Here is a 15,159-nt window from a genome sequence, read left to right on the forward strand (position 1 = left end):
TGCCCCAGCTCCTGCCCACCTAGCAGTTCAAAAGCATGCAAATGTGAGTAGATTAATAGGTACCACTTTGGTAGGAAGCTAACAGCATTCTATTTGCTTTTGGCGTATAGTCAGGCTGGCCACATGACCACAGAGACTATCTTTGGACAACGCTGGCTCCGTCAGCCAAGAAACAGATGAGCACCATTCAGAAATACTGTTCCTTTTCTGAGAAATGTGTTTTGATTCCAATATCCATGTTAGGGTATTGATCTGATTGAGCACAGATCAAAATCTGAGAGCCTTACTCCTTTGATTCCTCTGTGCCAATCAATATTCGGTGTCTATTTTATGTGCTAATTTGATAATGGAAACATTTCCTTGGCAACCTATCAGCTATTTCTTGCATGAACCATTAGCTCCTGATGCAACTGGCTAGGTAAGACAATGTGAGGAAAAGCTAACTGCTGAACACCTCTGATCAAAATAAGAATAGCACTCATTTTAATGCCCTTACAAAAGCAAGTTTCTATAATAATGGAACACATTGAAACAGTAGAGCAGTGCTAAGTATCTGCTAACATTGATGGGATAAATTCAAGTTTGTGCTCAGGTTTCTTTAAATATTAGAATCAAAAGTGAGAAAATGGAGGAGAGTGTATCTAGCCAGCAGTAAAGATGAAGCATTGGTCTGTTCTCAACCACCTTTTCTAATAACTTTTGCTATTCATTTTTTATAAATATTTGGCTAACTGGCATGACTAGTAATAAAAAGATGTCAAAGTTCATTCCAAAAAAGAGGAATTAAGGCTTACATGGTTGATCCCGAAGTGCCGAAGTGGCACTCCACTATAATAAGGAAAAAGACATGGTGGGGGAGGATGTTTTTACAAATATAAGGAAAATTGAGCACCATTCAGGATGAAGCTTTTAAATTGTCCATTGAGAAATCTATTTTAAGAACTCCACTAAGAACTAAAGATGTAAAGGGTTAGGTTACCTCATGCAATCTGACAAACTTTGGCAGTTATGTTTGAACAAGTTAATGAACAGCTTAAAGAACTGTCTTCTCAAGTTGTGAAGATTGCCCAAATTGCTGGTAAAGCACATGAATTTGATATCAATAAATATTGATATTGGAGAAGTTACAGACATTATTTAGATTTTCTGTTATTCATGATCAGAGAAAAATGTAGAAAAACTGTATTTTTCATTGCAAGCTTAATGGGAAACTATCAGACATAAAATTTTCTGATAAAGATGTGGAAGGGCTATAATACTAAGATTTGTAAATGCTCTGGTGAGAGACAGAACTTAGCAAAACATTTGGGAGCTGAGAGACATAAATTGGGACAGAGGTAAAAAAATATGTTTTCAAGGTATTAGTTCAACCCTGTTACAAAGAAAAGAAAAGTCTTCAGCTTTTGATGGAAGAATGATCAAAAAACAAATTATGGTATTATCCTTGAAAGCCAGCTGGGAGACCTTGGGCCAGTCATTCTCTCTCAGCCCAGCTCACTCAGAGGATTGTTGTTGTGGGGAAAATAGGAAGAGGAAAGTGTATTGGATACATTCACCGTCTTCAGTTATCTATTAAAAATAATAATAGTAGGATACAAATAACTACATAAAATGGGAGTTTTGTTTCTAAAATGTCATTTTATCCATAAAGAAGATTTCTTCAAGAGATGAGTAGAGACATAATGGTTATAAGATGTTTAATATTTTCATATTACTTGGGAAATACGATCAGATATAGAGATCAGAGACTTGTAAACAAGTTAAAATCAGAATAAAAGGATCTGGGAATGGAGAAATTAGAGCTCAACTAGATTTAATTTTAATTTAATTAATTTAATTTAATTTAATTTCTATGTCACTCAACTCCAAAACAACTCTGGTAGCTTTACAGTGTTAGTAAACAACAACAGTATATAAAAGAATGGCTGTCTGAAGGAACAATAAACCGTTCTTCCAACATCCTCCGGAGTTTAAAGGGGTCCACCCAACTATCCTAATGGAAGGCCTGGGGGAAGAGTCAGGTTTTTAAATTAGAGGGTTTAATAATCCTCTGTGAACTTCTTTTATATGTGGTCTAAATGGGTTGGGAAGTAGTTAGTGGGGAGGGGGAGGTAAACGGAGAGAGAAACTGAGAAAGGGTGGGGAAAGGCAAAAAAAAATCAATTTTTTTGAAGATTTCTCAGACTTAATGCAAATGTATTGATTTGGAAAAAAGTTTCACTGTTGATGAGTTTACTGGGTAAAAATGGTCAGCAGGTGAATAGCATAGGATAGTTTTTCTAAATGCTAGGAAGTTAGGAGATCAAATGAAAAGAATTAGAACTGATAAATATTTAAATTTCTCTATCTGTACTTATAAAAACATATATATTGGGGAAAGACAAATATTTAGGAATAAAAAGTTTGGGCAAAGATGTAATAAGCTGAAAGGATTCCCTCTTACTTAAAGCTAATGATGATTTCACAGTAGAAAAGATTCAAAAAGAGATATTTTTAATTAAAACGAAGTTTGATAACAAAACCATAACATTGATTTCTATATATATGTACTTAGAATCAAATTGAGTTTATATGAAAAGTAATGTCATTAATATATTTATTTGAAAAATTTATTTTAGGAGCAAATATTGATGCAGGCAAACATGGGGGAATGGAGCAAGTTTAACTATGGCTTAATTATAGTAGAGCAGGATCAATTAATCTATATAAGCAACTAAAAATATTAAAAATACAAAATCTCTGGTCCTGGATGGGTTAAAAGGTGAATTTTATAACTACTTTGAGTTTTTCTTGACACTGAGCAAACTGTAGCATCAGGGAGATTTTCTATTCTCTTGTAATTCTAAATAATTCCTAAATCAGATGAAATCCACTAGAGGTTTTTTAATAGACCTATTAGACCTACACTATTTTTAATAGACCTATTATCAATCTCTGGTAATCAATAATGAATACTAAACTGCTGAACTTTCATTTCAAATTTATTCTGGGAAAAAATATATATCATGAGAAATCAGACTGTTTGCATTATCTGGTTAAGGTATATTATAACATACTTAGACATATGTTTATGTATTTGTCCTTCTAAAAGCTTCCCTTTGGGGACTACACTACAGCAACTTTCAGATATTGTAGGCATAATAAAATAGCTCATAATTATGGGAGTTGTAATCCAATGCATCTGTGCTTTAGAAAGCTTGTAAAAATAGGGTTTTTTCATATTATATAAGTGAACCTTCCACATGTATGTGAAGTTATACACATTCTTCTTACACTTCTGTATTTAGTGATAAGGTAGAATTGCTGCCATCTCTGTCTCTGTTAGTGTACTAACACAAGATTGGAGGCAGCCTAGTAGATTGTGCTTTAAGGCAATGGAACAACTGCTGGCTTCTTCTGTCACTGGCTCTCTCCCCCTAAATACACGCTGTGATAAAATTATTAGAATGGTAGAAATAGAAGAATCTTTCGTTCCAATCATCTCCCAAGCATTTCTGCAGATAGTTCCTATCAATCCAACGTAGTGCAGATTTTGGAATGCCACTGAGGTAAGAACAGTAGCCCACTGCCAAAAAGTTGGCTACCAAGAAGAGAGTGAGAGAACCATTGTAAGAGACAAGCCAAGTGACCTGTTGACATCTTATTCTGTGCCTTGTATCTTAATCTCTGCCAAACAGTTCTTATTTCTTGAATGTTCTATTATTATAATAGTTAAATATTTATAGTGAGATGCCAGAGTTTTTTAAATGCGGAAACTTTCTATTTTGAGTGCATTATTTTGTTAGGATTCTGACCTAGTAACAGAACAAGTTAGGTTGATGGAGGAGGTTAAGTTTTGATCCTCTATTTAATGACATTGCAGGTCCTGATAAGATACCTCTCAGGGAAGAATTTGAACAGATCATGCTGAAAGCTATGCAGGAATTTACTTCAAGGGAACAGTCCTCACAAATGAATGTACCGAGCATCTCCTTGTCGCCAGCTCAACTTCCATGGCTTGCCAAGTTAATTGCTAGTGTTTCCCAAGACATGGTACATGTGGTTGTTACTCAGAATTCCTTGGCAGAAGGCATTTCTGAAACACTGCGTTCACTGACTGAAATGAAGCACCAACAGAGGGTGCCGGATTATGTGGTTGCTATCTGCACCTCGAAGATCAGAGGAAGTGAGTTCTGTGTAGTAGTTTTAGGTAGGTATTTTTTTTGGTATAGTATTTCAACAGCTACATTTTTTATTGTAATACAAATATTTGGTGTCTCAGCATGCTTTAAATACATAGTTTCTGTGTTATTGTTGGAACCCAGTCAGAGAGATAAACAAACAGAAGGCTTACTGAAATCTAACCTACTTACTGTATACTACCAACTCCAAACAAAAACCATAAATAGAAACATTAAATACTTACAAGACAACATACAATATTCTGTATTCTGATATGCGGATTATACCATCAACTTTAATCATCAAAAACCTTCCACAGAAGTTAGGCTTCACTATCTTAGAAATGTATTCTAAGTGCATTCAGATTTCCAGAAACATTAAGAGTCAAACTGTTTCTCCAAATTTTCCCCCCATTCATTGGTGGTGGGAAGAACATTGGTACCTTTTGAGAATGGAGGGAATAAATGATTTCTCCAGCCCATAAATCATTGAATGCTTGTGATTTTCCAGGTCCCAACCAATTTCACATCTAGAGTGGTAGCCTGTAGTTGTGGTTGAAGTGCCCTCTCTCCTGCAATAATATGCACTAGATTTCCTTGGTAAGAAACAGAACCAAAGCATGCAACACCCACCCACTCACCCCAAAAGTGAGCAAGGTTTCATTTTAATTTTGAAATAATACACTGGAAGCTAACCCCTCAGGGAAAATAATATGATGTCTGATGTGGAGGAAAGTAGATTTCACTCTGACTTCACTCTGACAGTGTAATTCCAGCCTTAGTTTTTACATTATTCTTGGACCACCTAAGTCAAAGAGTGCCATTATAGTCATCCAGTAGAAATTGACTTAGAAATGCATTATTTCTCACATCCCAGCTATTTCACTGATTCTAAGTACTATCACAAAGGTGATATGTATGCAAAAGAAAATCTCTGGACTTTCATTGTGGATACATTCAAGGCAAAGACGGTTGTTAGAAAGGGTTAGGTCTGAGTAGGCCCCTGGCTTCCTCAGAAAGGGCTCACTGGCTTGGCTTGCCATCATGTAGTGTATGTGAAAATTTGCTTTGGGTACAAGAAGACCCTTGAGAAAAAGAACAAATATCTCATGTTATTACTCTTTTAAATAGTGCTCTGGCTCTGGCAGTAGCCAGATTTCGAGGTCATTGAACCTATGTAAAGGCAAGGTTGGGAACGAGTGAGGATAGTACTGACAGATTCTCTTCAGTAAGCATAAATCATGAAGTGATCTGAAAATACGTGCACTTTTCTGACAATACTGAACATTTGCAAATAGCTGCATAGGAGGAATTTCCCTTTTAGAGATTTAATTTCTATACATTTTAAAGCATGGAAATAAGGAAAGCTTTGGAGTTTTGGCATTAAAGACACAATTCTTAGTCCCATCTCAAGTTCTTATTTGCTCACTTACTTTTAATCATAAGAGTAATAACAGGCAAATCTGACCTTGAGGAACAGGTGGTGCTGAATGAATATGTACTAATCTACTGGATTGGGAAGAACTTGTTTGCAGAATAGTCCATGTTAAAATATTCTACTGTTACCTGTTGCTATTTTCGGTCCTTGCTTTACAAACATTCAGACTTTCTCAAATGGCATTAAATACAGCTAAAGAGCTGTGAGGGTTTTGTGTACCATTTCGGTGTGTTTGATTTTTTTTTGTTTAGATGTTTTTATTCCACTTTTATTATTTTAAAAAAATAACTCAAAATAATTCAAGGTGGAAAATATACCTACTGCTCCTTCCTCCCCCTATTTTCCCATAACAACAAAGCTGTGAGGTGAATTGGGCTGAGAAAGAGTGACTGGGTCCAAAGTCTCCCAGCTGGCTTTTATACCTAAGGCAGGACTACAGTTCACAATCTCCTGATTTCTAGTCTGGTGCCTTAACCACTATACCAAACTGGCTATTATTAATATAGGTTAGAAAGCAAATATGATGACAGAAAGAAACAGAGTTGCATGTTTCAATCACTGTTTTGCAGATTTAGAGCATTAAATGGTTTAACAATCTTACCAATGTTTACTCAAAAATACCATTGTGTGGTTAATTTGTTGGACTTCGACCAGGGAGATTCAAGTCCTGCTCAACCCCTGAGCCAACTGGATGACCTTGGACCAGTAATACTGTGACATCTACCCTGACCTTTCCCTCTTTCTCAAAATGTACAACCTACCTCAAGATGTATTTTGGGGAGGATAAAATTAGGGGCAGGTTTCTAATTTATGCTTCTTTGAAATCTCAGATAATTAATAGTTAAATAAAATGTTCCTATGTGAATGTATGGAGAATTTTAAACATTAGCACCACACATGAATACTTATAGCAGTTGTAACTTAATTCAACCAGATGTATGTCCTAGAGATGTGAGGAATTAATAATCTACAAACCAAATTTCTGTTTTAATGATAGATTAGAACGCAAAAAGCATTTGTTGGTGGAGTGAGATCTGGGGTAGTTGGGACTGAAAGCAGAGTTTCCATCAAATCCTTTTTGTAAATGTTTTGTTTTATCTTTTAGAAGGTGAGCTACTGATAGCTTTCCAGAATAGTAGTTTAAGGTAAACAATGCCTCAGAGTCACTTGAAAAGCCCATAGAAACTTGACAGAGAGGCTACAAAAAGTTTACAGGTTTATATCCGGAAGTTTTAGATTTTCAAGATGGTTTGGTAAATAAAAAATATACAGGAGTCTTTATTGCATAAGGCTAAAGTTACTTGGCTTTTCTGGGAAGTGTTGAAAGAAACACAGGAAGGTAAAACTCACATAAGCAAAGTCTTGTTTTTTTCTCTCTTGTTCCACCCCATCCATTGCTTTTTCCATAGGTCAATACCAGTCTAGAGCTCTTGCAGAGAGCATGCTTACCACCAGTGAGTTTTTAAAGGAGATAAGTTATGAACTCATTACAGGAAAAGTTAGTTTTCTGGCATCACATTTCAAAAACACATCTTTAGGTGAGTGAATCTTACAGTCCGCCATTACTTTGAATTAATGATGTGGCCATTTTTACAAATAAAAAAAAAGTCATCTCAGAAATTAACTTTTTAATGCTGATTATTGTAGGCTATCATTTTAAATGATTAAGGTAATCTTGATACAGAAAATTAGTTCAGAAAATGTTCAAATTTTATGAAGAAGTGCATGTATAAAAGTAAAGAAAAGGAGATAATAGGAAGAAAATAATTTTACTTTCATCAATTCTTAAAAGCATCAACTTATTTCCTCTTAATGTTATCTTGTGCTGTAAGAGCTCCCCCTCCTGTTTAATACAAATGAATCATTTGGTACAAATGTCATTACTTTAACAATCTCTTCTATCAAGCTAGAAGCTTCTGTGTTTTGCCCAGGCAGGATAGAAATTGGAGGGCAATATTGTTGCCCTCCAATATTGTTTCTTTTGAATCAACAATTAATTTCAATCCTTTGATTCTAAAGTTTATTGCATTCAATCTACAGTATCCTCTTTGAAATTGACTTTGGCAGGAGGATCCTAAAATCACCCAGTCATTGCCATGGCTAAAGAAAAGTAATAAAAACAAAACATTGCTTCAACATTGACTGAGTGAAATGTCACAGCACAAATGGTGATCTTGCCTTAAAGTCGCAGGTTTTTTAAACTGAAACACCTGGCTTTAAAATGCTGACATGACCCTCCTAAGCAAACCTACTCTGATACTTCTTCACATCCACAGATTCATACCTTGAAGTAATGAAACAGCCAAGAATAAATGAGAGTCTGGGTCCTCATGTTTAAAGTAATACATGACTTCACACCATTTCTTAGGAAATATTTAATGAGATGAATAAATATTTATGTTATGAGTGATTTCTCTACCAGGTGACGAGTTGGACAAGTTATTAGATATGATGCAACAGAGACGGGGAGATAACGTTGTCATTCCATTCAGTGGGGATGTTAATGAGTGTGTATCATCTCAAGAAGCAGCTGCCATGGTTTCCACTCAAGTTCTGGGTAAGGATTATCTTATAAGAAATAATTTATGTCAAACATTAGTCTGTACATAATTTTGCACCATCTACTTAAACAGTGAAACCACAGAAAATCTGGAAACCAGATGCTGCTAGTGGTTTCCTCAAGTTTAGAAGCTGTATGTTTGTATGCTGAAGAATGTGAAAGTGGAAAGGAATATCTATATGAATGCATTTTGGATTTCAACAGTGCCATGTTTTTCTCCAGTTAGAATGGATTTTTTTCTAAAATAATGGTATGATATTTAGCCTATTGGCAAAAGGTGTAGGTGACAGCTTTAAATTTACATTAAATAATTCTTTTGATTTTACTGAATTTATTTCTACAGAAATGAACTACAGCTTAGATTATGCAGTTGGTAGTAATTTAAATAAAAGAACACACTAAAAGTAGATAATGTGTTTGTCACTAGTATTTCTTATGTATGATCAGTAACAGTATATCAGTAGCATACATGTTATTTTCATTAAAATATATTTCAAAAGTTTTCATGAAGTATTTTCTGTGAGACATAAAAAAATCTGATTACATTTCGAAATCTTGAGCTTCTTCTAAAAAATGAAGCTCTTGGCCTGCTCTTAGTCCATGGCCGTGTCTGAATTTCTGTCAAACTATAAGTTATATTAAGCATGCTTGTTAAAAATTCTAGTACTGTAGCTGCACAGATTTAGGCTATTGTTTTAAAACTGAAGTTATTTATTTATGCTATGTATTTAATGAATTTCACATTATGTCATATCATATTACTATATTAATTATTCATCCTGTCTTTCCCCAAACCATAAACCTTTGCAGGGAAGAGATGAATTCTAATTCAGTTCTTACATATATTCTCATAGCAAGGACTAGGCATAGTTCACTTCAGAGATAAAATCAATTATCAGACTTCTCTAGATCAGCATTCCCTAATCCTCATTTTCTAGGTAAGTGTGGAATATGACTTTAGAAGTCTTGCCATACATTTTAGAATTCAGTGAGCTGCAATAAGCTCACACTAGGAAGGTGCCAAATTAGATAAGGCTGCTCTAAGTCACAAAAGAGACAGATGTACTTTGGTGTCCAGGAGCAGGAGCTACAACTAATATTGTTTGTGATGGAGAAGGGTATGTTAGGCAGGATGATGATGCAAAATGGATGCATAAGGTGGAATCAGAGGTTTTACGGGTTATTTCCAAGAGACTTATTTTGCAGCTACCTATAGCACTGGATTTCAGTGTCAGTTTCTGGACCAGAAAATAAAAGATGATTCTACTTTATCCTAGACTTGTATACAGAAACTTTCCAGATTTATCAGCCACAACTCACAGTTGCCAGAAAGCTCTTGTCACAGGTGTGTGCCATAGCAGATAGTGGCAACCAAAGTCTGGACCTGGGCCACTTCAACAAAGTAGATTTTATTGTTGTAGTTCCTCGTTCAGAGGTCCTTGTTCAACAAACCATCCAGCGGATTCGACAATCAGGTAAATAGCCAAGAGAAAATCTTATTAAATCCAGCAGAAAGTTATTTTTCAGAATTCTATTTTTTTCTGTCGAGGGGAGATAGAAGATCTATATAGGAGACTGTTCATTGAAAGTCCTGTTAGGGCTTTTTCTTATGATTTATAATTTCATAGGTCTCTTGACTGAAGCAATTTCAGTTAAGCTTGAATAAAAGATCTCTTTCTGAATCATATGAAGAAAACTGAACACCTTCTGAAGCAGTTGGATGAGCATTGCAAAAAGCACGGCTGTTTTTGTTGTTTTGAAAGAGATGCTTTGCTTACATTTCAATGTGAAGCAATTTTCTAAAGCTTTACAAAGTGGTAGTACAAAATGTACAGTATTTAACACAGAATGCTATTTAACAAGAAGATTTCATGGATGAAAAAATAGTCTCTGAAGCTGTTGAATGGCCTCTGGCCATTCAGCCAGATAAAAAGCTGTTTGTAAGAAAAATAAAACCTAATTCTCATCTATCATTTGTTCATGAAGTTTTTTCTTACTCTTTTCTAGGCGATTAGAGTGAGTATGCCATTTACAATATTTTTTGTCTTCTAACAATGTATGTAATACGGCATACTGAATATACAGATATAGCATGGATTTTATAGGCATATGCAGATTGATAATTGAAATCATACCTTTTACATGCTGCTTTGATACTTAAAAACATATTTATTAATTTTGGATAAAAGCCTCATTTCTTCTTCTAGGTGTTCTTGTAGACTTAGGGCTTGAAGAGAGTGGAACAGCTTACCAAAGAGCAGAAAAATATGTTGTGCAGCTTGACAATGAGGTTCAAACCAAGTTTGATGGTTTCATGAGACGAGTGAAACAGAATCCTTATACTCTTTTTGTGCTTGTACATGACAATGCCCATGCAGATTTAACAAGGTAAGGCATTGAAGTAAAGCCGGATAAGTTTGAAAACTATGCTATAGAATTCAGTGAGGATGTGCTTTTCAGGTTGCTTATAATAAGTTATGTAGCAATAAATGCCTTTGGTCATTGAACTGTATCAAACCTTGTTTTTTTGGATTGAGAAGGAGGCAGTTGCAACTGTAATTATTTCATTTGGTTTTGCTACCAGAGTGAGGAGTTACGTGTTTCCAAAATTGGTTTTCTGTTGTTCTAAATGTGTGGAAATATTTTTTATGAAATGAGGGTAAGCTTCATTGGTACCAATATTTAAGCAGGAACAGTGCCGCAGGTTTACAGAAGTGACTGTTAATGGTTATACTGCAGGGGTGGGAAAAGATGCAAATTCATTATTTCTGAATATGTTTTTATGCTTCTTTTTGAATTGAATGGATCTTGCCGTTCCTGTTTTAATCTTTTTTGTTTTGGTATACTAGACATGCATGTTTTGACTCTCTTCACAGTGCTATCTCAAGCTCATTGTCTCATGGTGAGCCTAGTCAAGGACTTGCTGATAGAGTCATAAACTGCAGAGAAGTCCTTGAAGCCTTCAATCTCCTTGTCCTCCAAGTGAGTTCTTTTCCATATGCACTTCAGACTCTCCAATCCCGAATCAACTCAGTGAATGAGGTGCACTGGATACAGTTTGGCAATATGGTAAGGCTCTAAAGGTTACAAATAAAATAGTTAGGAAATGTGAATATATTCTGAATACCATGGCTTCAAGTGCACTGATAATAAGGAGGAGGATTGCTTCTTAGTTTATTTTGGTGATTTATTATCAAAAACTGGTTACATCTTATACAGTACTCAATGTAGTAACCAGCCAGATTATCAATGCCTTGATTTACCCTTGATATTCTAGAAATTATTTATTTCCAGGAATTTAAATTTTGCCTTTCAATGATGAATTGGATTTCTGGATTGAATTACACAAGAAAAGAAATAAAATACTGGCTAAAATTTTCAACTAGTGATATTTTAAAAGAATAACTCACTTCAAAAGGTAGCAATGTAGAAAAAGCTAGGAATGTTTTTTTAAGTCTTTGACCACAGAGGGATCCTCACTTCAAAATCCTTTCTTCCCATTTGCCTTAATTTCGAAGATAAGGGATACCTGGAAAGAAAACTCTAGGCATAAATCACACCATGTTAGAAAAAATGATGCGGAGGCAGATAATCTAGCATTTACTGTGTCTAAATTCTAAGAAATGAATACCTGTAAATTCATATTACTTAAATTTGGACTTGGAAGTCAGTAAAATGGTTTCAAAGTATGTGTAAATGAGTTTGAATGCTTGATCCCTGTTAGCAGCCTACATTAATTCGACCATCCAGACCTATTGGCAGTAATGTAGCTTTCCCCCAGGAAATGGACTGACAGGAAATTAAAAACTACTGTGGTATAGTGTTTAAAATATTACACTAGGAACAAAAACATATAGGTTCATTTCCACCCTCAGCCATGGAAACTCATTAGATTATTATGTGTCAGTTCCAATTTTTCTTATAGAGTTATGCTAGAAATTCTGGAGGGAGTACTGTGTATGCTGCCTTTAGCTCCAGGATTAAATATATCTAGTGTTTGTGGTGGTATTGCACTGGCCTGTTTTTTTAATTGATTATGCACCATCTATTCCTTTTCATCTCCCAGCAATTAATAGATTTTTCCCCCATGACAGTCTAACCCTAACCTGGTATTTCAGTCCTTCCAACAGTGTACTCATTGTCATTGTCATGAAGTCCATCCACCTTGCTGCTGATTGTCTTCTTTCCTTCCACCTTTCCCAGAATTAGAATCTTTTCCAGAGAGTTAGGTCTTTGCCTGATATGCCCAAAGTACAGGCAATCCTTGATTTATGACCACAAGTGGGATTGGAATTTCTGTCAGTTAGGATGCAGTCATAAAGCAAGATATCACATGACTGCATTGCTTAATGACCACAATCCCAGCAGTCCCCGTGATTGTTAAGTGAATGCAACTGGTCATTAGCCAAGAATCTACCACATGCCAAGCCATTGCAGGCTTGGTTGGTCCCAGTCCCAAGTTTCAGTAAGGTAAGGGGCTGCTTATTCCTCCTTCCCATCTCTGCCCTTTTGGCCAACCTGCACCCTGCCTGGTAGGACAGCAAGCAGTTCCAGAACTGCACAGCTCTGGAAGCTGCAGCTGCTTCAGTCCACTCCCATCTTTAGTTGCCTTAGCCACTGTGCTCTGAGACCTCTGGCACCTGCGCTCCATTGCCCCAGCTGACCTTTATCATCTTTTTGCTTCCACTGCTATCAAGGCGTGCCCTGCCTGTCTGCTGGGCCAATCTGGACTTTGGCTGCATAAAAAATAAGGATGGGGGAAGCAAAAAGCAGCCCTTGACCTGTGCACATCCTAGTGCTGCATCCTGACCTAGCACCTCAATCCTGGGCCAGCAGCAAGAGGAAGAAAACATCAAAGATTAGTTGGGGAAGGGGAGAGCAGCAGGAGACAGCAAGTTTATGTGGCAACCAAAGGGCCATAGATGGGGAGAAGATAGGAAGGCTGGGGAAGTTGAAGTGCCCCTGTGATTGTAAGTGAAGGTAGGTTGTCCAGTGCCCATATTTTGAGCATGTGATCACAGGGGTACTTAAATGGCCATAATCTTGGGCACTGGTTGTAAATCATTTTGTTCAGTGCCATCATAACTTTGAACTGTCATTGAATGAATGGTTTAAGTTGAGGACTGTAGGATAATTGCAACCTGGTCATATGGGCTCTAGTGAGAACTCTGGGTTGATGATAACGTACTACTTGATACGATAGAAAAATGTGGGTTAGACAGCATCACCACCAGATGGATTCATAGCTAACTGACCAGCTGTACTCAGCGTGTGGTCTTCAATGGAACTGCATCTACATGGAGGGAAGTGTTTAGTGGGGTGCCCCAGGGCTCTGTTCTGGGCCCAGTGCTCTTCAACATCTTCATCAATGATTTGGATAAGGGGATAGATGGGAAACTCATCAAATTTGCAGACGACCATAAGCTGGCAGGAATAGCCAACACTCCAGAAGATAGGCTTAAGATACAGAAGGATCTTGACAGACTTGAACATTGGGTGCTATCTAATAAAATGAAATTTAATGGTGAAAAAAGTAAGGTTCTACATTTAGGCAAGAAAAACCAAATGCACAGGTATAGATGGTACCTTGCTCAATAGTAACAACTGTGAGAGGGATCTTGGAGTCCTAGTGGACAATCACTTAAATATGAGCCAGCAGTGTGCTGCAGCTGCCAAAACAGCCAACACAGTGCTAGGCTGCATTAACAGAGGGATAGAATCAAGATCACGTGAAATGTTAACACCACTTTACAATAACTTGGTAAGGCCACACTTGGAACACTGCCTCCAGTTTTGGTCACCACGATGTAAAAAAGATGTCGAGACTCTAGAAAGAGTACAGAGAAGAGCAACAAAGATGACTAGGGGACTGGAGGCTAAAATATATAAGGAACAGTTGCCGGAATTGGGTATGTCTAGTTTAATAAAGAGAAGGACGAGGGGTAACATGAGAGCAGCGTTCCAATAACTCAGGGGCTGCCACAAAGAAGAGGGAGTCAAGCTCTTCTCTAAAGCACCTGAAGGCAGGAAAAGAAGCAACAAATGGAAACTAACCAAAGAGAGAAGCAACCTAGAACTAAAGAGAAATTTTCTGAAAGTTAGAACAATTAATCAGTGGAACAACCTGCCTCCAGAAGCTATGAATGCTTCAACACTGGAAGTTTTAAAGAAGAGACTGGACAGCCATTTCTCTGAAAAATGGTTTTCCTGCCTGAGCAGGGGGTTGGACTAGATGACTTTTAAGGTCCCTTCCAATAACATCATCATCATCATCATCATCATCATCATCATATTGGTTCTCTTTTGGATGGATGTTAATTCTGTTCTGATTTCTGTTCATAATTCTATTCTGAAGTTAATTCTGGAATAATATGTATGAAAGATTGGGGATGTGTTAATTTTTATGTTGTTGTATATCTTACAATCTTTTATTTGGAATTTCAGCAGCTCTCCTGGGAATAGTAGTTCAGCTAAACAACTGGTTGTGTTTAACAGATGCATTGCTCACAGTGGAGGAAAGTATTAATATGTACACACATAGTTTTGTTCACTGTTAAGGGGGAAAGGGACAACAGGTCTATCAAATGCAGGATAGGTGTAACCTGATTCTGAGAATTGCTTTGTTTGAAATATATCAAACAGGAGGAAATATGCGAAGATGAGAAATTCTACTTTGGGTTGAATGAATACAGCAAGTCTCTGCAGTGGGGAATCACAAGCCCTCTTCTGAGATGTGATGAAATTTTTGAAAAAATGGTGAATACACTCTTAGAGAGGTAAATGCTTTGGGATAGTACTTAGTCAGGGCTGTATTTTCAACACTCAGAAAGCCTCTTTTATTTATTAAATGCAATATGTAAATAGGGAAACAGTAAGAATGCTAATACTAGCTAGGTCAACTCTTGAAATATTGTTCACTTTTGAAATCTTCCCAGTATCAACCTGAGGAAGGTTGTTAGAGGTTGTCTTTACATTGTGAGTGACCCTACCCTTTAAGAAGT

At 36.5% G+C, this 15,159-nt stretch overlaps 1 protein-coding gene across 1 annotated transcript in view; it reads left to right on the top strand.

Moving 5' to 3' along the window:
* The window catches only part of GREB1L (GREB1 like retinoic acid receptor coactivator), a 162,332-nt gene that overhangs the window by 117,725 nt on the left and 29,448 nt on the right, over positions 1 to 15,159 (top strand). The window contains exons 12-18 of the mRNA XM_081324854.1: positions 3,863 to 4,189; positions 7,008 to 7,136; positions 8,021 to 8,155; positions 9,436 to 9,633; positions 10,366 to 10,546; positions 11,035 to 11,227; positions 14,801 to 14,934. Of these exons, the coding sequence (XP_081180980.1) occupies positions 3,863 to 4,189; positions 7,008 to 7,136; positions 8,021 to 8,155; positions 9,436 to 9,633; positions 10,366 to 10,546; positions 11,035 to 11,227; positions 14,801 to 14,934 (1,297 nt within the window). The remainder of the gene's footprint in view (positions 1 to 3,862; positions 4,190 to 7,007; positions 7,137 to 8,020; positions 8,156 to 9,435; positions 9,634 to 10,365; positions 10,547 to 11,034; positions 11,228 to 14,800; positions 14,935 to 15,159) is intronic.

The sequence above is a fragment of the Vipera berus genome, assembly GCF_964194415.1.
Source record: "Vipera berus genome assembly, chromosome: 3".
NCBI classification, from domain to species: domain Eukaryota; kingdom Metazoa; phylum Chordata; class Lepidosauria; order Squamata; family Viperidae; genus Vipera; species Vipera berus.